Genomic DNA, 26,195 nt, shown 5'->3' on the forward strand with positions numbered 1-26,195 from the left:
TTTCCTTAGTCTATTTGTCATGCCATTTTCTAGGTTTTTTCATAAAAGTAAAGTATATGAGTGAGGCTTTGTATATGTCATACAATGAGCCTTGAATCTTTGTTTTCTAAAAAAATAATTGTTGATATTCATTCTATTATTATAAATTTAACCAATGCCCAATCCTATGCCCAATTTTATATTGTGTTTTTATAATTGGATTCAGTAAATGAGCAAAACCAACAGTGATAACTCAGCAGGGTTTTTTTGCCCTTAGTCTTTAGAAGTGGGCTAAGTTCCTGTAGAAAAGCAACTGTTTCTATTGTTGTCACTTGTAGTTATTATCTTTTTATTTCAGTCATTTCATATCATCTATCTGTGTGTATTTTTCAATGCAATGAGAACCAAGGATTTAATTTTAAAAAAAGTACACACAGTAAGAACACATTTAAATTATTTTCCTTTTTGGTAATGATTTTAATGTAGCCCTTTAGAAACACAAATGTGAAAACTGCCAAGTATCTTTTTACTCCTTCATGATCTTGCTGTCTTATCCTTGGGTTATTAGATTTATCCCTGAGGGTTCTTGGGTTAGGATAGCAGAGTTGTTGGAGAATTGCCAGCCCCTTATGTCTTTTATCCTCATTCCTTCTTTCAGCCCCTTTCAGCCTCATCTATTCTTTTATCCCTGTGCCGCAAATTGCCTCTCTCTCCACCAGAAGACCCCCACTGACCAGCTTACATTCCAAGACATCTGAAGTCCATCTCTAAAGATGATGCTTGTCACTTCTTATGGCCCCTTTCTCCCTCTGCAGTCCTGTAATCAAAATACCCTTAATCTGGCATTTAAAATGCACAACATAATTCCTTTTATTTGTGGGGAAATTTCTAAATGTTCAAATTAAGTAACATATTAAATGCATTATCTTATATTCCTCCATTTATAAAAATAATAAGATCATACGGTGGAAAGAATTTTTTTTCTTGGATTCATCTCTTTCCTAGTTTATCTTTTCTTTTTATTCTTGGCTTTGGTTAAGCTCCTATAAAAACTCTCTAAGTTACAGAGAAAGGAAAGCTATTTCTGTTTAGACCCTAGGTCATCATCCTAACACCCAACTGAAACTATTCTCTTTGCAAAGACTGGATCTTGCCTCTGTAATTCTGTTGGACTCAGGTTACAATTTTCCACAGCTGGATTCTTCCCTTGTTAGGGAGCTGATTCAGCTCTTTCTTTCCTTTTTTCCTTCTTTCCTTCCTTCCTGCCTTCCTCCCTCACCCCTTTTCTTCATTACTTCCTTCTTGCCTTGCTCTCATCTCTGTGTATCCTATTTGATGACTGGCTCTGTGCTAACTACTGGGAATTCAATAGTGAATAAGATTTTAACCCTCAAAAAGCGGCCACAGTAGAGCAGTGGAAACAGACATATAAACAACTGTGTTAAAATCTGATAAATGCTACATTTCTGGTAAGAATAAAATGTTAATGGAACCTGGGTAAAGAGCACTTACATGTGAGGAAAGGTGTGAATTCACAGAGAAAAAGATACTTGAATGAGACCCTGAAGTATGGGAGGAGTTTGTCAGGTGGAAGAAGAAGGTCAAGAGAAGAGTGTGAACTTCGGTACGGCTTGTTCTAGTGGGCCAGGTGGCTGGGCTGTAGGATACGGGGAATGGAGGTGAATTTTCAAAAGTTTCCCAATGTTTCATACCCTTCCAGGTGTTTAAAGTTAGATTAATATTAGCATACACATGAACATAGCTACATCTAATTATATTCTAAGTTTTCTGGCCTAAATATTTGCAGTTACTTTTAATTCATCCATGATTTTGACGAAAGAGAATAAAAGATTCAAGTTTTAGGTGGTTTGAGTTTTTTTCCTAATCTAACAGATTTTGAATTTGAAAGTGTTCCAGTATGTCAAAATTAGAGTTTCTAAACCTACTAATCACAAATACAAGTAGTCATTTTTTCTCTATATTTCTTTGTTTTTTACCAACTGCCTTGAGGTAATTCATTCCTTCATTGAACTTATTGAGTACCTCTTGTATGACAGGCAGGGGGAAATAAATAAAATGCATGGTCCTTGCCCTTTGGAGAGAGACTGATAGATGCACGATGGTGATGTACTCTGCTAAGTGCTATGCTGAAAATATTCTGAGAAAGCCAAGGAGAGGCCCTTCATCTGGGTGGAAATGAGTGGTGGTGGGGAATAGGGCTGTGGATCATGGAAAGTTTCCTGTAAAAACTAATGCTTGAACTGAGTCTTGAAGGACAGATAAAAATTAGCCAGACAGAGAAGCACAAGGCAGAGCAGAAAGGAAAACAAGTGTAAAAGCACAGAGATTTGGTACATGTGGGGAACTGCAAATAGCTTATTTATGGTTGGCTTGGAAGGTGAGTGGGGATGAGAAGTAAGAGATGGGGCATCCAGGGCCAGACCACGGAGAATCTTAGGTGATGGGGTAAGGTGCTTTAATTTTATTAAATTCTGAGGAGTCATTGGAAAACAAGGCTAGACCTAGTTGTAGAGGGGCATGGGTGGGGAGTCAGAAATTTATATTGTTCTGGCAGAATGAGGTCTGTGATGCTGGGCCCAGGGAAGAGAGTAGCTCATGAAGTATGAGGGGGCTCAGCTGGAGCAGTTGGAACACTAAGTGATTGTAATGTCACAGGAGTTGTGGCTCATTTGACCATTATATATAAGGTTTTATTGCTTAACTTTAATTCTTAATTTAAGTATTTTAAAATACCATTTTATGGTTATAACTAAATGGGCGAATGCATTTAATGACACAGATATTTAAAATATATTTTATTTTTTAAATTTTTTTATTTTTTTTTCTACTTGTGGGTATGTATTCAAAAGAGTTGAAAGCAAAGACTTGAACAGGTATTTGTACATTCATAGGAACATTATTCACAATAGCCAAAGATGGAAATAACACAAATGTTCACTGATGTATGAATGGATAAACAAAACATGAGGGTTTTTTTTGTATATACATTCAGTGGAGTATGCTTCAGCCCTAAAAATTAAGGAACTTCTGACACATGCTACAACATGATGAACCTTAAAGATATTACGCTGAGTGAAATAAGCCAGACACAAAAGGACAAATACTGTATGATTCCATTCATATGAGGTACCTAGAAGAGTCAAATTCGTAGAGACATAAAGTAGAATGGTGGTTGCCAGGGGTAGGGGGAGAGGAGAATGGGGAGTTATTTTTTAATAGATACCGAATCTCACTTTAGGAAGGTGAAAAAGTTCTGGAGATGGATGGTGGTGATAGTTTCACAACAGTGTGAATGTACTTAATGCCACTGAACTATACACCTAAAAGTAATTAAAATGTTAAATGTTATGTATATTTTACAAAAACAAACCAACCAACCAAAAATCCTTCCAAAGCAGAAACCTGATCTTCTCAATCCTCTGCTTAGGATCTTTTAATGATTTCTGTTTACAGTTAGCATGGGCTGCAAGGCCCTGCATTACCTGGCTGATGTTTACTTTGCCAGCCTCATTTTGGGAAGGAAGAAAGGGAGGTAGGGAGGGATAAAGGGAGGAATCAGAGCTGAGATTCAATCCAGGTCTCCTGACTCTCAATGATATATATAGTCTGTCTACTGTAATTACCTGCCTCCTATATTTGTAAGTTAAACTTTATCAGCTAATTAACACCTTAGACCAAATAATTTAGCAAATTGTTTTCCAATGTGATACCTTGCTGAGAATCCAGTCCTTACCTACATATGATAACTTTTTCATGAAGAAAGATATCCTGAGCAGGTAGCACTGGAAAATAAAAGCAGAGAGGGGAACTGCAGTCAGTTCTGATTTGTTCTGACTGGGGAAGCAGGGAAAGCTTTACAGAGGAAGGGCTATTAGAACTCAGCAAAGCTTTAAGAAGAAGTAGAATTTCCATGGGTAAAGGATGGTAAAAAGGACACTGAAGGCAAAGGACAGCCAGAGCAAAGACAAGGAAAAATGCATGAGTGGAGAATGCCTGGGAACAGTCAGGTAGATGGAAGGGTGGAGCAGACGGAGTGTAGACTGGAGGGGTGGGAGATGAAGCTGGGGAGGCAGTTCAGGACCTAAAAGGGAGAAGGGAACTCAAAGCCATGATAAGGAAACTGGACTTTAAAAAGAAAAGGAGAGGGGGTCACTGCAGTGTAGAATCACAGCCAAGGAACCCCAGGAGTTTTTGGTGGAGAGAAAGGGAAAGGGCAACGTCATGGGCCAAGTACCTGCATCTGAGCATGTGGGGACTTAGGATGGGGAAGAAAGAGGAAGGTCTCTTCCGGACCTATGCTCAGACAGGGAAATTAAGAGGAGAGGACCAGAGACAGATGCTAGACAACTGTGGTACTGTTTGATGAACTCTAAAGAGTGTAGTTTGCACAGGAAACTATATTAAATATCTTGTGATAAACCATAATAGAAAAGAATGTGTATATATGTATAACTGAATCACTTTGCTGTACAGCAGAAATTAACACAACATTGTAAATCAACTATACTTCAATAGAACATTTTTTTTTAAAAAGAGCATAGTTCGAACCTAGAATCAAGAGACCTTAATGAAAAAAGTAACAGAGGTGGGTGGATCCTAGAGGGTTTTTGGTTGTTGTTGTTGTTGTTGTTTTTTTAGAAATTTCATGTAATGTCTGAAACATTTATATTAACATATTTCCATACAAATAACCCAAAGAAAGTTTAGTATTAGTTGTTTTGTTTGTTTGTTTTTTTATACTGCAGGTTCTTATTAGTCATCAATTTTATACACATCAGTGTATGCATGTCAATCCCAATCGTACAATTCAGCACACCACCATCCCCACCCCACCGCGGTTTTCCCCCCTTGGTGTCCACATGTTTGTTCTCTACATCTGTGTCTCAGCATCTGCCCTGCAAACCGGTTCATCTGTACCATTTTTCTAGGTTCCACATACATGCGTTAATATACGATATTTGTTTTTCTCTTTCTGACTTACTTCACTCTGTATGACAGTCTCTAGATCCATCCACGTCTCAAAAAATGACTCAATTTCATTCCTTTTTATGGCTGAGTAATACTCCAATGTATATATGTACCACAACTTCTTTATCCATTAGGCTGTCGATGGGCATTTAGGTTGCGTCCATGACACAGCTATTGTAAATAGTGCTGTAATGAACATTGGGGTGCATGTGTCTTTTTGAATTATGGTTTTCTCTGGGTATATGCCCAGTAGTGGGATTGCTGGATCATATGGTAATTCTATTTTAGTTTTTTAAGGAAGCTCCATACTGTTCTCCATAGTGGCTGTATCCATTTACATTCCCACCAACAGTGCAAGAGGGTTCCCTTTTCTCCACACCCTCTCCAGCATTTGTTGTTTTTCTGATGATGCCCATTCTAACTGGTGTGAGGTGATGCCTCATTGTAGTTTTGATTTGCATTTCTCTAATAATTAGTGATGTTGAGCAGCTTTTCATGTGCTTCTTGGCCATCTGTATGTCTTCTTTGGAGACATGTCTATTTAGGTCTTCTGCCCATTTTTGGATTGGGTTGTTTGTTTCTTTAATGTTGAGCTGCATGAGCTGTTTATATATTTTGGAGATTAATCCTTTGTCCGTTGATTCGTTTGCGAATATTTTCTCCCATTCTGAGGGTTGTCTTTTCGTCTTGTTTATGGTTTCCTTTGCTGTGCAAAAGACTTTAAGTTTCATTAGGTCCCATTTGTTTATTTTTGTTTTTATTTCCATTACTCTAGGAGGTGGATCAAAAAAGATCTTGCTGTGGTTTATGTCATAGAGTGTTCTTCCTATGTTTTCCTCTAAGAGTTTTATAGTGTCCGGTCTTACATTTAGGTCTCGAATCCGTTTTGAGTTTATTTTTGTGTATGGTGTTAGGGAGTGTTCTAATTTCATTCTCTTACATGTAGCTGTCCAGTTTTCCTAGCACCACTTATTGAAGAGACTGTCTTTTCTCCATTGTATATCTTTGCCTCCTCTGTCATAGATTAGGTGACCATAGGTGCGTGGGTTTATCTCTGGGCTTTCTATCTTGTTCCATTGATCTATATTTCTGTTTTTGTGCCAGTACCATATTGTCTTGATTACTGTAGCTTTGTAGTATAGTCTGAAGTCAGGGAGTCTGATTCCTCCAGCTCCTTTTTTTCCCCTCAAGAGTGCTTTGGCTATTTGGGGTCTTTTGTGTCTCCATACAAATTTTGAGATGATTTGTTCTAGTTCTGTAAAAAATGCCATTGGTAGTGTGATACGGATTGCATTGAATCTGTAGATTGCTTTGGGTAGTATAGTCATTGTCATAAAATGGATTTTTCCAATCCAAGAACATGGTATATTTCTCCATCTGTTTGTGTCATCTTTGATTACTTTGATCAGTGTCTTATTGTTTTCTGAGTACAGGGCTTTTACCTTTTTAGGTAGGTTTATTCCTAGGTATTTTATTCTTTTTGTTGCAATGGTAAATGGGAGTGTTTCCATAATTTCTCTTTCAGATTTTTCATCATTAGTGTATAGGAATGCAAGAGATTTCTGTGCATTAATTTTGTACCCTGCAACTTTACCAGATTCATTGATTAGCTCTAGTAGTTTTCTGGTGGCATCTTTAGGATTTTCTGTGTATAGTATCATGTCATCTGCAAACAGTGAGAGTTTTACTTCTTCTTTTCCAATTTGTATTCCTTTTATTTCTTTTTCTTCTCTGATTGCCATGGCTAGGACTTCCAAAACTATGTTGAATAATAGTGGTGAGAGTGGACATCGTTGTCTCATTCCTGATCTTAGGGGAAATGCTTTCGTTTTTCACCGTTGAGAATGAAGTTTGCTGTGGGTTTGTCATATATGGCCTTTATTATGTTGAGGAAAGTTCCCTCTATTCCCACTTTCTGGAGAGTTTTTATCATAAATTGGTGTTGAATTTTGTCAAAAGGTTTTTCTGCATCTGTTGAGATGATCATATGGTTTTTCTCCTTCAATTTCTTAATACGGTGTAGCACATTGATTGATTTGCGTATATTGAAGAATCCTTGCATCCCTGGGATAAATCCCACTTGACCATGGTGTATGATCCTTTTAATGTGTTGTTGGATTCTGTTTGCTAGTATTTTGTGGAGGATTTTTGCAACTATATTCATCAGTGATATTGGTCTGTGATTTTCTTTTTTTGTAGTGTCTTTGTCTGGTTTTGGTATCAGGGTGATGGTGGCCTCGTAGAATGAGTTTGGGAGGGTTCCTCCCTCTGCTATAGTTTGGAAGAGTTTGAGAAGGATGAGTGTTAGCTCTTCTCTAAATGTTTGATAGAATTCACCTGTGAAACCATCTGGTCCTGTACTTTTGTTTGTTGGAAGATTTTTAATCACAGTTTCAATTTCATGACTTGTGATTGGTCTGTTTATATTTTCTGTTTCTTCCTGGTTCAGTCTTGGAAGGTTATACCTTTCTAAGAATTTGTCCATTTCTTCCAGGTTGTCCATTTTATTGGCATAGAGTTGCTTGTAGTAGTCTCTTAGGATGCTTTGTATTTCTGCAGTGTCTGTTGTAACTTCTCCTTTTTCATTTCTAATTTTATTGATTTGAGTCCTCTCCCTCTTTTTCTTGATGAGTCTGGCTAATGGCTTATCAATTTTGTTTATCTTCTCAAAGAACCAGCTTTTAGTTTTATTGATCTTTGCTATTGTTTTCTTTGTTTCTATTTCATTTATTTCTGCTCTGATATTTATGATTTCTTTCCTTCTGCTAACTTTGGGTTTTGTTTGTTCTTCTTTCTCTAGTTGCTTTAGGTGTAAGTTTAGATTGTTTACTTGAGATTTTTCTTGTTTCTTTAGGTAGGCTTGTATAGCTATAAACTTCCCTCTTAGAACTGCTATTGCTGCATCCCATAGGTTTTGGATCATCGTGTTTTCATTGTCATTTGTCTCTAGGTATTTTTTGATTTCTTCAGTGATCTCTTGGTTATTTAGTAACGTATTGTTTAGCCTCCATGTGTTTGTGTTTTTTACGTTTTTTCCCCTGTAATTGATTTCTAATCTCTTAGCGTTGTGGTCAGAAAAGATGCTTGATATGATTTCAATTTTCTTAAATTTAATGAGGCTTGATTTGTGACCTAAGATGTGATCTATCCTGGAGAATGTTCCGTGCACACTTGAGAAGAACGTGTAATCTGCTGTTTTTGGATGGAATGTCCTATAAATATCACTTAAATCTATGTGGTCCATTGTGTCATTTAAAGCTTGTGTTTCCTTATTTATTTTCATTTTGGATGATCTGTCCATTGGTGTAAGTGAGGTGTTAAGGTCCCCCACTATTATTGTGTTACTGTCGATTTCCTCTTTTATAGCTGTTAGCAGTTGCCTTATGTATTGAAGTGCTCCTATGTTGGATGCATATATATTTATAATTGTTATATCTTCTTCTTGGATTGATCCCTTGATCATTCTGTAGTGTCCTTCCTTGTCTCTTGTAAGATTTTTTACTTTAAAGTCTATTTTATCTGATATGAATATAGCTACTCCAGCTTTCTTTTGATTTCCATTTGCATGCAATATCTTTTTCCATCCCCTCACTTTCAGTCTGTATGTGTCCCTAGGTCTAAAGTGGGTCTCTTGTAGACAGCATATATATGGGTCTTGTTTTTGTATCCATTCAGCAAGCCTGTGTCTTTTGGTTGGAGCATTTAATCCATTCACGTTTAAGGTAATTATCGATATGTATGTTCCTATGAGGATTTTCTTAATTGTTTTGGGTTTGTTTTTGTAGGTTCTTTTCTTCTCTTGTGTTTCCCACTTAGAGAAGTTCCTTTAGCTATTGTTGTAGAGCTGGTTTGGTGGTGGTGAATTCTCTTAGCTTTTGCTTGTCTGTAAAGCTTTTGATTTCTCCATCAAATCTAAATGAGATCCTTGCCGGGTAGAGTAATCTTGGTTGTAGGTTCTTCCCTTTTATCACTTTAAGTATATCATGCCACTCCCTTCTGGCTTGTAGAGTTTCTGCTGAGAAATCAGCTGTTAACCTTATGGGAGTTCCCTTGTATGTTATTTGTCGTTTTTCCCTTGCTGCTTTCAATAATTTTTCTTTGTCTTTAATTTTTGCCACTTTGATTACTATGTGTCTCGGCGTGTTTCTCCTTGGGTTTATCCTGCCTGGGACTCTCTGCACTTCCTGGACTTGGGTGGCTATTTCCTTTCCCATGTTAGGGAAGTTTTCGACTATAATCTCTTCAAATATTTTCTCTGGTCCTTTCTCTCTCTCTTCTCCTTCTGGCACCCCTATAATGCAAATGTTGTTGCGTTTAATGTTGTCCCAGAGGTCTCTTAGGCTGTCTTCATTTCTTTTCATTCTTTTTTCTTTAGTCTGTTCCGCAGCAGTGAATACCACCATTCTGTCTTCCAGGTCACTTATCTGTTCTTCTGCCTCAGTTATTCTGCTATTTATTCCTTCTAGTGTAGTTTTCATTTCAGTTATTATATTGGTCATCTCTGTTTGTTTGTTCTTTAAGTCTTGTAGGTCTTTATTAATCATTTCTTGCATCTTCTAGATCTTTGCCTCCATTCTTTCTCTGAGGTCCTGGATCATCTTCAGTATCATTATTCTGAATTCTTTTTCTGGAAGGTTGCCTATCTCCACTTCATTTAGTTGCTTTTCTGTGGTTTTATCTTGTTCCTTCCTCTGGTACATAGCCCTCTGCCTTTTCATCTTGTCTGTCTTTCTATGAATGTGGTTTTTGTTCCACAGGCTGCAGGATTGTATTCTTCTTGCTTCTGCTGTCTGCCCTCTGGTGGATGAGGCTATCTAAGAGGCTTGATGGGAGGGACTGGTGGTGGGTAGAGCTGACTGTTGCTCTGGTGGGCACAGCTCAGTAAAACTTTAATCCACTTGACTGTTGCTGGGTGGGGCTGAGTTCCCTCCCTGTTGGTTGTTTGGCCTGAGGTGACCCAACACTGGAGCCTACCTGTGCTCTTTGGTGGGGCTAATGACAGACTCTGGGAGGGCTCACGCCAAGGAGTACTTCCCAGAACTTCTGCTGCCAGTGTCCTTCTCCCCACGATGAGCCACAGCCACCCCCCACCTCTGCAGGAGACCCTTCAATACTAGCAGGTAGGTCTGGTTCAGTCTCCCCTGGGGTCACTGCACCTTTCCCTGGGTCCCGATGCACACACTACTTTGTGTGTGCCCTCCAAGAGTGGAGTCTCTGTTTCCCCCAGTCCTGTCGAAGTCCTGCAATCAATTCCCACTAGTCTTCAAAGTCTGATTCTCTAGGAATTCCTCCTCCCGTTGCTGGACCCCCAGGTTGGGAAGCCTGATGTGGGGTTCAGAACCTTCACTCCAGTCGGTAGACATCTGTGGTATAAGTGTTATCCAGTCTGTGAGTCACCCACCCAGCCATTATGGGATTTGATTTTACTGTGATTGTGCCCCTCCTACGGTCTCATTGTGGCTTCTCCTTGTCTTTGCATGTGGGGTATGTTTTCTGCTGAGTTCCAGTGTCTTCCTGTCAATGATTGTCCAGCAGCTAGTTGTGATTCTGGTGTTCTCGCAAGAGGGATTGAGAGCACATCCTTCTACTCCTCCATCTTGGTTCCTTACTTTTAAAATATATATTTTAAATTAAATGTCTGAAATAAATCTTAATAACGTGTATTTCCTATAGTTACATTTTCAGTAATGAATAGAGTGCAATGTTAATTCTGCCAGTAGGTGCCGCTAAGAACACCAGGAAAAGAATTGCTAACCATAGCAAATTAAAATGAAAAATGTGAAACCTCGTAACTTTAACTTGAATTTATTTCTCTTTCACAATTATAGGATGGTTCAGCAATTTGCTGTGGACTTTGAGAAGAGAATTGAAGGGTCAGGGGATCAAGTAGATACCCTGGAGCTCTCAGGGGGTGCTAAAATCAATCGTATTTTCCATGAACGTTTTCCTTTTGAGATAGTAAAGGTTTGTACCAAATGTTATTTTTCCTTTTGTTTCATTTCATTTCTATATTCTGTTCTACATAACTTTTCATAAAATGTTATGTGAGTGGTAAGTGGTTTTCTTTAAACAAAAGCCTCCATACTCAGATAATGAGATTTAGGAGAGAAGTTATTTTCTTACTGATGGTTCTGATTTTATTTAATGGGATCTAATGACATTTCAATAATTCAACAATGACAAATTGGTTTATTTGTTGTCTAATTAATTTAAAAATATTTCTTGAGTACCTACTGTGTACCAGTGATCTACGTGCCAGGGATCAAGACAGAGATACTGTCTGGTGGGGAAAGACAGAAAATTAACAAATAAAAAAGGAAAAAAATATCAGGTATTATTATGTAACATAATATGAGAGAGAGGGGAGTTGCATAAGCCACTTTTTTTTTGGTCAAGTATAAGAGCTAACATTTATTTAAAAATTTTTTATGGAATATCAATTTATTGGATTATATAAGATGAAAAAAATTAAAGACTAAGAATCAGAAACTGTTCACATAAGAAAGGTAATTGAAAAAGTAGAATATAAGTGTAAGCACATTGGAATTAACATTTTGTGAAAAATACAAATGATAAAACTTGGTAGATAACTCTGGCACTACCAAGAAACAATTGTCCGTAGTCCCCCATTGGCTAAGCCAGTTTTGATGGAATATTCAGGCAAGGTCTCTCTGACTATGGGGCCTTTAAAGCATGACCTGAATGGCATGAAGAGGTCACCTGTAAGTATCTGGAGGAAGAAGGCTGTTCAGGGCAGGAAGCCAAGGACAAAGCCCTAGAGCAAGCACCTGTACAGCAGGTGAGGAACAGCTGAGGCTGGGGTAGAGCTGATGAACGGGTGGGGGGGAAGAAAATGAATTCAGAGGAAGGAAGTGCCCAGTTTATGCAGGGCTTTCTAGGTTGCTGTGAAGTGTTTACATTTAACAATGGAAAGTTGGGGGAGAGTTTTAAGGATTTGGTTGGTGACCGGATTTGGTTGGTGATTTTAAAAGAACACTGTGTGGGTTGGATTGTAAAGGGGCAAGAGTGGACTGAGGGAGACAAGGTGAGTTAAACAGTAGGCCAGAGCAGGGGTGGATCCACTTTCTGTAGGGCCTGAAGCCTATACAATTTTGGGGACCCCCTTGAAGAAGAAGAATATAAAATTATAAACTCAGACACGGGTCTTGGAAGGAGCTTATGCAAGGGAGAAGTCCTGAAACTTAAACTTCTTTAGCTTTATAGTAAAAATGCCTCAGAAGAGAGGCTTGAGAGAAGTGGATGGATTTGTGATTTTGGAGGTAGAGTCAATGGGGGTTGGATTGATATGGGAGATGCAAAAAAGAGAAGATTCAAGATGACTTCCAAGATTTTGGCTTGCACAATTGAGCAAATGTTAGTGCCCGTCAGATGAGGGGAACTGAGGAAAAGTTCAGTGTGGAAGTATGAATCAAGAGTTTTGTTTTGGATATGTTCAGCTTGAAATGCCCAATAGGCATCTAGGTAATTATAGGGACTATGTTACTCGCCTCACATACAGAGGCGGGTGCTTATTTCCTGATGCGGGAGGCAGATGGGTAAATAGACAGTTTCATTAAAATGTGCTAGGTAAAGTGACAAACTTCAGCGCAGGGTGCTATGGAAACAAGGCCCACGGACATGAATCCCAGCCCGACTGTGTAAAGGAGCTTGGCTTCTGAGCTGACTTAAGAAGGATGAGCAGCTAGTTAAGCAGGAAGAGGTGGGATTAGTCACGGGAGAGGTTGTTCCAGACAGAAAGGGAGGAATGGTAAAGGCTGAGCTGTGGAACTAAAGCAGTTCATTGCTCTATGGCATAAAGTGTGAGGGGGAAAATGGACAGATAATGAGGCTGGAGAGGCCAAATCTCAAAAGTTAGGGGCTGAATCAAATGTTCTCTTGATGTCCCTTCCAGGTCTAAGCTCTATGACACTTTGACCCTACTTCCAAATAAATTTAAGATACCTAGAACTTATGGGAAATTTTTATACAATAGTCTATCCTGTGTTGGATTGGCAAAATATTATTAATTTCCTCTTTTAAAGAGGCTTTGAACTCAGGTGGTTAAAATGGCCAGGGAGAAAAGACAGCCATTGTTAATCTCAGCACAGCTGGACTGCTGTTGTACATCAGGTGACACTCTTATTTATGCATTCATATGTGAATACATTTACTATATTCAGCAAAAGAATGAAGAATTATATATTCAAATGAATAGCCAGATTTATGTCCAGAAGTCATCCTTTATGCACAGCACTCCTTATCTATAATAGAGTTAAAATCCGCTGCACTAAAGCTCCCAGAAATCCCTAATGTTCTGTGTTGCCTTGAACTTTATATAAACGGATGTTTTGACCATCTGGGTTTAGGTTAGGAAAGACATGAGTCTTTATTAATAACGGAGTCAAGTTATTCTCATATTTTAATATTCAACGATATTATTATTCAAAGGAATTAAGTGTCATAACTGTGGCTCATTTTGCATCTGCAGATGGAGTTCAATGAGAAAGAACTGCGAAGAGAAATAAGCTATGCAATCAAAAACATACATGGTATCAGGCAAGTGCTTCACATTTTCCTTGTCTTCAGTTCAAGCTACTAAAAAATGTTAATGTTTATGAATGGCTAGTGAAGTAGCCTTTTCATCATCTGAGCAGAGTAGAATATAGAGGTGGGAGTAAGAAATAGGAAATCCTCATTTGGATTCAATGGTAATTTCTACTATTGGCATACTGTCTGTTTACAATTAAAAAAACAAAAACCCTTTCTGCCCTCACAGCACTGTGCTCTGAACAATCAGGGATTTACTGATGAACAAGACCTTGTTCTTCAGGGCTCTGTATTTCAGGGACAGAGGCCAGACTTGCTCATAAGTGATCATTACTTACACAGAAACCAAATGGATTAATTTTGGCTGGATTTATGGAGCAAGATTGGGAAAGATTAATGAAGGTGGTTACTTTAGAGTCACACCTTGCCTATTTTGAGAACAAGAATGATTTCAACAAGCAAAGGTGTCTGTGTGGATACATGTGCTTGTGTGTGTGTGTGTGTGTGTGTGTGTGTGTCCGTTTATGTGTTTATGGGGTAGGTGGCAATGCAATGAGATGTGAGAGGAGGGAGATTGTTGAGGCTGGAGGAGAAAAGAGGGGGCTTAAAGTGGAGGGAGTAATGTGAGCAAAGGCATGGAGGTGGCAAAGGGCAGCACATATTCGTGGAGCAGGAAGCCATACATTTGGACTGGAGTTAGGAATGTAGACAGGAGAGCAGAGGGACATGAGGCTGGGAGGAGAACTTGTACCTGAATTCACCCTTGTATGAAGTGGGATTATTTTCATTTACTTTCATTACAGAAATAAATGATAAAAAAATAAATGAATTGATAAAAATAATTGATAAAAAAATAAATGGATTTAAAACAAACATTTCTTGAGTTCATGTATAGAGGGCTAAATACAATGTAATGGAGCATATGTTAAACTGAGGCGTCCTGAATTCAAGGTAAGAAGACAGGCTGCCTACTTCATGATCATCTTACATGAAGGAGGGGTCCCCAGTCCATTGGCCGGTTGTATCTCAGCTTTTGCCACAGGGCCAACTTTAGACTATTTTGGGAACAGAGGCTGAGAGAGCAAAACTTGACCCTGAGTGTACGTGTGATGGGTGATTTTCCAAAGGAGTTATGACATTTGAATTATCTATCCTTACAAAATTTAGAAAATCTCCTCTACAAGTCTCAAATAGTATGGGCAAATGTGCATTCACACAGTGAAAAGGAGACAACATCTATAACCACATCCAATGTCTTTTTCTTAACCTTCAACAGGATTTCTAGTTCCCTATTAATTCTATTCCCTGTCCCTCAAATCCAGAATACATTTGGTACAGAAACTATGTCTTGCTCTTTAGCTGGGCAGAGCTAGTATGTGAACATACCGATTTGATAAATGCAGTAGAACCAAATTACGTTTTGCGGGGGGGTGGGTCATAAAGTATTTTACTTAATCAAATACAGTAGTTTTACTTGGCTTTTGAAACTCCTTACCAGTTACATTTTCGTTGAATGTAACTGCAAAAGCTCAGTAATTCAGGATTGTAGGTTTCTGATTTACGTGCATACCAACAGAAGAGATTGGTTGTTACTATTATTCTGGAATTCATTTGCCTATAAGATGATAAGAAGTGCACAGTGTCCTGAGTATAAGACATGTTAATGGTGTGATTATTTATGCCTTTAAATACACTTAATTTGAAGAGTTTTGTTCCCAACTGATTGTGTTAGATATTTGAATAATAGAAACCATCTTTGCCCACTGGGGACCCACCTGATGGTCCTTCTTCGTTCTGCTAACACTGAGTGCCAGTGATGAGCAAGGGATCCCTCCTTGTGGGGAAAACAAAGATAAAGACAATAACGACTCTCCCTACCAGTGTAGTAACAGGACTAAAATATGTGCTCAGACTACTGTAGTGCAAAGTAGGACGCTGGGATTCAGAGAAGGAAGACCTAGTCAGCAGCAGGACTGGAGGAGGAGAGCTGTAGGAAGTGGTTATTTTTGGTCCGGTCTTTGAAGCACAGGTGGGATTTGGACAGGCTGAAATTGTGGGAAAGGTGAACTGAACATCATAGATGAAGGAAAAGACATAAAATATTAGTATGAATATGTGTGGAAAAGCAAATGGTCTGGTTTGGCTGAAACATAGCGTGCATGAAAGGAAGGAGGAAAATAACCTCAAAGGAAGATTAGGGACAGACAGGAAAATTTTTAACGTCAGACTAAACAACGTGGATTTTATTCTGTATCCAAAGTGGAGAAATTACAATTACAATATAGTATGATTACTACAGTACAATTAGAAATGGAGGTGGGCACAGAGTGCTAAGTAAATAAGAAGGGACATAGAACAAGGCTGCTAAAATGGAAGTGTTAAAGAAATCTCCCAAAAGAGGTACCATAAAATTGAGTGTTTCAGGAAGAGAAGGTAACCAAATAAGGGGGAGGGAGGAGGGTCTAGGATGGGGAGGATCAACCACCAACATCTGGAGCCTGCACGTCTTTGGGCATGGCATATGTCAGAGTTCAGGATCCCTGTTACTGTAGCTTTTCTCCATTGACCTTTTGGTTAAATATGAGTAATCATTTTTTACTTTTTTATGAAACACACACACATGCACACACATACCTGCTTTCCTGAGCTTCTGTACAGCATGAGAAAAGCATTGTTATGACATCAGTTTTAATTAATTCCATCCAAATGAAAAGATACTTGCTACTTTGGTTATCATTTTTCATTTTTGTAAATTCACAATTTAGGCATTCTGGGCTCCAAGATAGTTCCACTTAACTGCCTTCCTTTTCCTTCAGCACCCCAGGACCTCAAACTGGGAACCACTGAGCTCACTATAATACAGCTCTCCTGGAAAGAATATGTTGTGTAGTCCAGGAATGCTACTATTTTAGTGTTCAGAAAGTGAAGATCATTTTCTACTCCATGAAGGAGAAGAGAGGATTGCTTTTGGAATACTTTAGAAATAGAAATGTAAATTTAGGACACCATTTCTGTTGTAGCATTCCTTTGTATTGCTGTGAACCAGTGAGTTGAGACAAATGACAGTTAAATATTGAAGGTCACATTATGAGCCTTGAAAACGTTTTGGGAACTGTTTTTAGGTAATGTTAATCATCTATGGAATGTATTAAGGATATTATTACAAATGATACTGTGGATAGAATAAATCACTATGTAACTTTTAAACTAGGCTTTTTGTATGCTTTAAGTAGCATGTCAATTAAAACATTTTAAAAAAGAGTATTGAATATCATTCAATTTAAAATATCTAACATGCTGCTTTCTTTCTTACATTCAGGACAGGGTTGTTTACTCCAGACATGGCATTCGAAGCAATAGTCAAAAAACAAATTGTAAAGCTGAAAGGGCCTTCCTTGAAGAGTGTAGATCTGGTAATACAAGAATTAATCAACACTGTCAAGAAGTGTACCAAAAAAGTAAGTTTGAATTATGTAACTTTGCAACCAGTAACTACTTGGTTTACCCATCTTTCCTACCCTGCTACATGCCTCTCTTTCCCTGACCCTCCACTTTGTCATAGAAGGTTGTGTGTTTGCTCAAGGGGAGGGATTGTGAAAAGTACTGAGTGGGAATTGCTTTCATGATAGATGGGCATATTGACTTCTATCACCCCATTCCAAATAGGGTTGTTGTCTTAATCAGGTAAACATCACTTTAGAACAATTAAGTGCCCTAAACCAATTTTTCCTGTGGTTCATGGATGGGAGTAATTGTTAGGGGAAGGGAATCAGTAATATTGTTTGTAACAAAAAGGTAATTCTTCTAAATTTTAAATGAATTCCACTTGAACCTGGATGTTCTGGGAAGGGGCATTGCGGTATAGTAGTTAAGAGCCCAGCCTCTGAGGTCCAGTTATCTAGATTCAAATCCTGGCTCTGCTATTCACTTGCTGTGTGACCTTGAGCATCATACTTAATCTTTATATTTTTGTTAATTTCTGCTTGAAATGGGGATGATGATGATGATGATGATGATATCACCTCAGTGAGGATTAAACAAGACGATGACTGAAACCCATGAGGCACTTAACACATTGATTAAACATAGTAAGTGCTCAGTAAATGGTGGCTAATCTATAAATGGCCATTTTTAGTAGCACCCAATATTCTCCACCTTGTAATATTTATTGTAATATTTATTGATGGAGAGTAGTGGGCAAGAGACTTCCCAATCTGGGGGCTGTTCACTGAGGAACATGGAGGAATTGTGCTGGATTCCATCCATTCCACAGGGACATGAAAGGGGTACCCTGTACTGGAAAATATAAGAAGGGAATTACTGATGGTGTTAGGATAGGGTAGGCCTAGCCCTATGGCAGTTACTATTGTTACTTTATTTCTTGAAAGTATATATACTTGCCGATTTTGTTAATTTTGTTACCCTTCCCTTTCTGTATGGTTACTATGAGTAACATTCCTGAAAAACCAGTGAAAAGAAAGAGAGAATGAATATTAGTGTTGGTTCCCAGTTACCTTGCAGAAAAACTCAGATGAAGGAAAGATATAAGTAGTGAAAGAGGAAAAGAAGCTAAATTTAGGAATTCAGGATTGTCAATGCTAAAAGAAAAGGAGTTAAGTGGAACTAGTTTGGGGCCCAGAAGTGGTTCTGGAGCTTCAGATCCCTTCTCTAGACTTCTTACTATTCTTCTACCTTGTTCCTTAAAGTTCTATTTTCTCTTCTCTAAAACAGGAAAAGCCATAGGCATTAAGGGACTGAGGAAAGGGAAAAGAATGCACATGGGGAAGAAAAAAATGTCTTTATGCCAGCTCTTCATTTGGAAACTTGAAGCCATTTAATAATACTTCACATCCCTCCTGTCCTTGCCTATACCTCAAAATACAATTAGTCTTGTCACCTGTATATTGGCCTCCTCTTAACTGACTTGCTGAACTAACTGAAACTGCATTCTCTATTTAATCACATGGATTGCCGCCCTCAGCATATAGATGTCTTCTTCAGCCAAAAGCTTTAGGTTGCCCATGCATTCCTGCTTCCACCAGTTAAGTGGTCTTCTTTCCAATGGCCAATTGTGCTGTGTTTGTCCTCAAACCTGTTTAGCCAGTTTTCCTTCTTATTTTAATTATGTAGTTTAAGTGAAGAGTAAATAAATTGATCAAATGCAGGAAAGACTTTGAATTTTGTTTCCATAAAAATCCAGCTTTGGAATGACTTTAATAAAGGTTAGCTACAAAAGCTTTGCAATTGATTAGGTGTAGGTAGGACAAGGCTAAAAGTATATGGGGGGTGGGCAGTGATAAAAATCTAGATGGACTCTGCATTCAGATGATTTCCCGAGTGTCTTTATGTTTCCCCTCCACTTTAAAGAAAGCAAAACTGGAAATCACAGATGAAGGATGTGGTTTATGTAAGACAGAAGACGCATAACTCCAATCAGCAGATCCATATGCAGAGAACAGGCCTTGGCCTCACATCAAAAGATTGGCACATGTGTGTACATTTATGTTTTAAGTTATATAAAGTGTTTATGGTATGTATGAATCTTTTTTTTTTTTTTTTTATCACTTCCCATTGTATCCAGCTTACTGGAAAACCAGCAGTTGGTGCCGATGGCATGGGACGAGACAGCTTCTTCCTGGACACTTTTTGGCTTTTATTCTTTGCTCTCCACCCTTTGAACCTCCTTTTCCATTAAGCTCTCTAGACCAGTGGTGGTTGTATATTTGTACTGTCTTCTCAAAACATTTTATATGTTGCCTTAAATATAACCTAGCTTTCTCCCTGAGATTATTGTTTACCCTTCAGCTCCCTTCACTGAAGGATATTTATTGGCCCAAACTCAAAGAATCTAAGGGCCTGGATCAGGCATGACATTTGTGTACTTCTCCATTTGTGACTTCCAAACATTATTCCTTCACCTTCCTATAAAAAGTCTTCCATTAAGGCCCGGGTGTTACCAGCTCTGCCACCCTTCTCTCTTCTATTCACTGTCACCATCAGGTCCTGGTCACTGCCTTGTATTCATCAAGATATTTAGAACTTGGCTTACATTTTTCCTCTCCATCCTAAGTTCACCTTCAACTTGGATGACTTTAGTAGAGGTCATGTCCAACACCCAGTAGCTGCTGCTCTTGGAGATCTTTGGCTGCAGTGGTCCTCCACTCATTCCACACTAGCATCACACTCCTTGTGACCTCTTCCAGCCCCTGTCATGGTGGACAAATGTTCTACCAAAAGATTCTTCAGAAATTTGAAACTCTAAATCTAGGGTTTTCAGAACACTGATTACCCCCTTCTACCCTCTTTTAGCTTTTGAGTCAGTTGGAAAATTAGTAGGAAAGCTTAAAGGAGAATTGAAATTTAGTATCTGCTTTGCTGCTGATAAATCTAGTTTGGAAAACATGGCTGGGATTTCCTGCTGAAGTGGGAGCCTCCCGTTACTTCCTCTTCCAGCCGTTAACCTCAGAGCCCACAGTGGCGGAGAGAGTGAGACGTGCACCTAGAAGGAGCACAGCGTGTTTTGGCTAAGCTCACCTACAGGCCTCTACAGTGAGCAGTGATGTAGTGCGCCTGCTCTACGAAGCAGGGAGCTGTGAGCCAACACAGGTCAGGGGCTCACAGGTCTCCTTTTGTCTTTTCTTTTTTTTCTTTCCTGCGAGGTGACGAAAATGACAAGGCCTTCTCCCGTAGTACTTTCTCAAGAGAGAAGAAATGTTGGTGGAAGTTCCTACTTTATGAGTGAGGTGTGAAGGGTGCTGGGGAGGAGGAAGGGAGAGAGCAGTTCTTCTCTATACCTAAATTCTGCCACAGGTTCCAGCCCTTCCAGCTCTCTCAATCCTTTACTCTCCCTATAACCAGTCTTTAAACTCAAAGAGACCTTCAGAGCTTTGGCTTCTGGTTTTTTTTTTTTTTTTTCTTAGCTACCTGTCTCTTCCTGATTTTATTATATTTCCTGACTGTTGTATCAGTCTGGGTCCAATCAGAAGAGAGAGAACAACTCTTAAGTTGTTAAGTTAAGAGTTGTTAAGTTAAGAGGACAACTGAATATAGGGGTAGAAGCTGTAAGGAGCAAATGCTAAGGTACCACCTTTAGGAGGAACATCCAGGAAAGAGGGCCCCTGACCAGGGCTAAGACTGGGACTTCCTTGAAGTGGACCTGGATGTGGCTCACCGGGTGGCAGAAAAGTTGCCGTAGTGTCATGCTGCAATGAAATCTGCCCTCTGGAGCATGCTGGGAGGGAAAGGGTGTCCATGGGGAGGTGTCTCCTTGGAGACACTCTGCTGCAAACTGTTCAAGGTAGGGGCAGTGGCTGCCTTGTACTGCAGTAGCCTGCTTCAGCCTGCCTTTTCCTCCCTCAGTGTCTCTCCAGGCCCCGCCTCTCCTGACAAAACTTCACTTGGTGCCAGCCAGCAAAGGAAAAATACTTAGAGGGCCCAGGATTATTTTCACAGAGGGGGCAAGAAGGTTGAATTTGGAGCTGAGAGGCAATAAATTGACAAGCAGTACATTTACCTTTAACTTTCTGATCTGTTACTTTAATTCCTCTTGGATTAACTTTGCCACCTGTTAAAACTCTAAGGCTGGTCAAATTTACTATTTGTCTTTTATCCCCCTTTCCCCCAGGTTGCTGAAGAGCTTGGAGACAACCTGTGTGGATTAGGGCCACATCATATACCCATTGTCTTCAGCATCTCATTAGTTAGTGACTTGCAGTGCTCTCCACCATAGTGATGTTAAACTTATAACACTGTTTTTAAGGTGCTTTGCTCGTCACTTTCAGTAATGATTTCACAGAGAAAATAGAGGCCATAAATGGGAACATTAATTTCTAGCCCCCAAACCTATGTGTATTCCCAGCCATGCCCATCCTTCTCTCTGTCTCTGTTGAAGTATTAATCCTGACCAGGGCTGGGCTTCTACCTGTACTCTCACCTACTTAAGGAACTTACTCTTTGGATTCCTCTGTTTCCTGAATCATCACCTTCTCCATCACATTTTAAAATAAGTCAATGTATAAATATATTTATGTCTCTCCTGACTTATAAGTAACAAAAACCTGTCTTCTGCCCTATTCTTCTCCTTTTCTTCATGGCCAACCTTCTTGGGGAAAAAAGTAGTTTGTGCTTGCTATATCTTTACTGTCTCATCTCCAGTTAATTCCTTAACCCTCTGAAGTTTGGCTTCCACCCACCAGTCTATTGAAATAATTATGGTAAAGGTTAACCAGAGACTCGATTGCCAAATTGAATGGACACTCTTATTCCCAATATTGAATTCCACTCTCTTTTTGAAGCTGACACCTCTCTTTCTTGGACTCTCCTCCATCTTTCTCATGATTCTTCTTCCATCTCCTTCAAGAGCTTATCCACATTTGCCTGCCTCTAAACACTGGAGTCCCCCAGAATTTGCTCCTGGTTTCCTTCTCTTCTCTCTCCTTTCTCCCTGGCAGATCATATCTCCCATAGTTCAACTATCACTTAAAACATTGTTGATCCCCAAATCTATACCGCCAGCTCAAGCTTCTTAACTGAAACTGTCTACTCTACAGTCTACTGCAACTACCTTCTCTTCTTACTTAAGGCTCTAAACAGTTTTTTTTTTTTTTTTTCCCCAAACTAAATTACTACAGTGACCTCCTAACTGATCTTACTGCTTCTAGACTGGTCATCTTCAAATTCATCCTCCTCACTGTTGTCAAAATGGCCCTTCTAAAATACGCACACATAGTTTTTGCCTGTTCCCTCAAAATTATTCAGTGGCTCCTTATATCTTAAGAAAGTTCAAATCATTTATGATTGTGTTTAGTTTTCACCATCTGATCCCTGAATAACTCTCCAGCTACATCCGTTGTCACTTTTTGCTTGCTTCAGCCCTTCTAAGTGATTTGCACTATTCACAAAGATTTTTTGTGCCTTTAATATTTGTACATGTGATTTTGTTTGTTTAGAGAGTCTCCTTAAGATACAGCTCAGTCATTGTTTTTCCTAAAGGGCCTCTGTAAGCCCTTTCTTGGTCTCCATCCTCACTCCCTTCTTAGTGCTTTAATTGTAACCCTGTGTTTACTTCTATCATAACAATTATGATACTGCATTGCAGTTTGTTTGTAATTTATTTGTTTAGGTGAATGCCTCCTCTTGCTGATGATAAGCTCCTTTTAAAAAAAGAGCTGTCTTTTATCTTCTTATCTTTGACAGCTAACCCAATGACTAATCCTACATGAGATATTCTAGAAATACTTATTAATAATTTAGATATTTTAAAGTTATCCTGATGGTAAAGAAATCTGTACTTGGTTTAAAAAGAATATTTTAATCACTCCTTTTTAAAAAAATTTTTATTTTATATTGGAGTATAGTTTCAGGTGTACAGCAGAGTGATTCAGTTATACATATACATGTATCTATTCTTTTGCAAATTCTTTTCCCATTTAGGTTATTGTGGAATATTGAGCAGAGTTTCCTGTGCTATACAGTAGATCCTTGTTGGTTATCTACTTTAAATATAGCGGTGTGTACATGTCAATCCCAAACTCCCAATCTATCCCTCCCCCCAATTCTTTTTCTGAGATCTTGGATCATCTTCACTATCATTACTCTGAATTCTTTTTCCAGTAGATTGCCTATCTCCACTTCACTTAGTTGTTCTTCTGGGGTTTTATCTTGTTCCTTTATCTGGGACATATTCCTCTGCCATCTCATTTTGTCTAACTTTCTGTGATTGCAGTTTCTTTTCCACAGGCTGCAAGATGGTAGTTCTTCTTGCTTCTGCTGTCTGCCCTCTGGTGGATGAAGCTGTCTAAGAGGCTTGTGCAGGCTTCCTGATAGGAGGGACTGGTTCCTGCCCACTGGTACGTGGAGCTGGGTCTTGTCCCTCTGGTGGGCAGGGCTGTGCTCAGGAAGACTTTAAGCAGCTTGTCTGCTGATGGGTGGGGCTGTGTTCCTGCCCTGTTGGCTGTTTGGCCTGAGGCATCCCAGCACTGTTGGGAGGGGATAGGTCTTGGGGAGGAAGTGGCAACCTCCAAGTGGGCTCACACCAATGAGTACTCACCAGAATTGCTGCTGCCAGTGTCTTTGTCCCTGCAGTGAGCCACAGCCACCCTCCACCTCCATAGGAGACCCTCCAATATTAGCAGGTAGGTCTGGCCCAGTCTCTTATGAGGTCACTGCTTTTTTCCCCTGGGTCCTGGTGCACATGAGACCTTGTGTGCACCCTCCAAGAGTGGAGTTTCTGTTTCCCCCAGTTCTGTGGAATTCCTGTGATCAAACCCTGCTGGCCTTCAAAGCCAGATTCTCTGGGGGCTCCTCCTCCCATTGCCAGACCCCCAGGCTGGGAAGCCTGACATGGGGCTCAGGACTTTCACTCCTGTGGGAGAACTTCTGTGGTATAATTATTTTCCAGTTTGTGGGTCGCCCACCCTGCGGGTATGGAATTTGATTTTATTGCTATTGCGCCCCTCCTACTGTCTCATTGTGGCTTCTTCTTTGTCTTTGGATGTAGGATATCTTTTTTGGTAGTTTTCAGCTTTTTTTTTTTTTTTTTTTTTTGTCAATGGTTGTTCAGTAGTTAGTTGTGTTTTTGTAAGAAGGGGTGAGCTCACGTCCTTCTACACCACCACCTTGCCACTTCCTCTAGTCACTCCTTTTAAAATGATAAAATTTGGACAGGTTTTCTTTCAGGTATCTATCCTTTTCCTTATTCCTCAATTTGATGTTCTTGATATTTGGCCTTATTATGTCTACCTTCAATTGTTTTTTACCTTAAAACTGGTCTAATTAAAGTCTTTTGTAAAGCAAAATAATCCTAATTAAAGTTGAGTATGCCAGGACTTAATTACTTGACTCCTTTTGAACACAACCCATAGATAAGGTGACCATATAATTTATTGTCCAACACAGATTTGAGATTAAAAGGGGGAGCTATCAATACTTTCACTGGAATAATATGAGTAAACCAAGACTGCTCCAGGCAATCTGAAGTGTATAGTTACTCTCACTGTATTGTGAATATATATATATATATATGTATATGTGAATATATATATATAAACTTAAAACAATATTTTCACTTACAGTTGCTCATGTTGAATTTCTTACGTGTAAAGTACTTAACTTTTCTTTTCCTTAAGCCACATAAATAAACATCAATGAAACACATGGGATTTATATGTTTTCAGATAACAAGGCGCAAAGCTAACCTGGGGGAATGCACTTCTTCTTGGATGTTTTCTCACTGTGGTCTCTGGGGCACTGGAGGACAAGACAGGGACATTAGAGTTTTACGAGCTATTTGGCTTCACTCCAGGGACATCTCAACTTTGGAAGTTTTCTGGTGGGCATCATCTTTCAGCTGCTTTTCTCTACTGCCTCTTCTCCAGTGCTTCATTGCAGGGTCCTGAGCCTTTTTGCAGGAAGCACTGAGAGGAACATCTTGTTTTTTTAACCACAGTTTAGCAACTGTGCCATTTATTGGCCTGTTGGGAAGCCACATTCTTGGATCACCATCATACCAATTAATTGATTTTTTTCCCCCTGCTTAGAAAAAAGAAAAAAACGCTTTGCAAGGAAATAAAAAAGATACATTAGTTGGTTATTAGAAACACCGGGAAAGATTTTTCATTAAAAAGGGCTGTTAGAAGAAATGCTGAGTTTTGTGGCATGTTAGGTAAGTAGATATCTGACCCTGAATACACGTAACTAAGCAGTGAATCCAAAGACCTTACCACAGCTTTCAAGGCCCTGCATGATCTTGCTCCTTCTCATTTCTAAACTCCTCCCCATCTCCCTCCCCACAGTCCACTCCAGCTACACTGGTTTCCTTGTTTCTTCAACAGGTCAAGGAGATGTGGTGCAGAGCCTTTGCATTTCTCATTCTCAGTGTTGGAAATGCTCTGCCTCGAGATATCTGCATGGGTCACATCCTAGCTTCTTTCAGGTCTTTGCTCAAATGCCACATAATCAGAGTCTCCCTCTGACTTTTCTGTCAGCAATTGCACATGCTTCCTTCGAACACACACACACACACACACACACACACACACATATCATTCTTCATCTACTTACCAAATTTGTTTTTCTTTGTGGCACATATGACCACATGAATTATACTACATATGTCTTTTTTTGTTGTTGTGATTGTTGGACAGTAAAGGGACTTGGAGAATGTAAGCTCCATGAGAGTAGGGACTTGGTTTGTTAAGCTCATTACTCTATTTATAACCCCTGAACATCCAGGTTTTCAATAATAATTATTGAATGAATAATTGAATACATGAATCATGTCTCATTGACTTGGCAGGTGATTTTCCATTTGGCTAAAGTAGTCACTTGAGTAACTTCCATGAAAGCTTGTAGGATGAAAGAGAATACACAAAACATCATGCTCAGATAGGATTTTCTTTTAGGTCTCGATAGATCTGCTCTGGTTTTCACTCTGTACATAAAGACTTGCATTTCATCTCTTCTAATGGCTGGCTGTCCAGTCAAACACTCTGTGCTGTGCTTCGCATACAGCAGATGCCTCATGTAATGGGCCATGGTACTCAGGTTTCAAATCAGGCTGGGTATTAAAGTTTGAATCATTTGTTGGGTTTTACATGAAATTCAGTCCTGGGACTTGACTAAAAGTCAAGAGATAGTAATCTCACCTTTTAATCTCACAATTCATTAAAGGATTCATGATC

General features: G+C 39.2%; 1 protein-coding gene across 2 annotated transcripts in view; it reads left to right on the forward strand.

Annotated features, from left to right (window-relative positions):
- The window catches only part of DNM3 (dynamin 3), a 591,315-nt gene that overhangs the window by 223,347 nt on the left and 341,773 nt on the right, over positions 1 to 26,195 (forward strand). For both annotated transcript variants that reach the window (XM_068541252.1, XM_068541253.1), the window contains exons 8-10: positions 10,797 to 10,932; positions 13,457 to 13,524; positions 16,835 to 16,973. In XM_068541252.1, the coding sequence (XP_068397353.1) occupies positions 10,797 to 10,932; positions 13,457 to 13,524; positions 16,835 to 16,973 (343 nt within the window). The remainder of the gene's footprint in view (positions 1 to 10,796; positions 10,933 to 13,456; positions 13,525 to 16,834; positions 16,974 to 26,195) is intronic.

This window comes from Eschrichtius robustus, chromosome 3, assembly GCF_028021215.1.
Source record: "Eschrichtius robustus isolate mEscRob2 chromosome 3, mEscRob2.pri, whole genome shotgun sequence".
NCBI lineage: Eukaryota > Metazoa > Chordata > Mammalia > Artiodactyla > Eschrichtiidae > Eschrichtius > Eschrichtius robustus.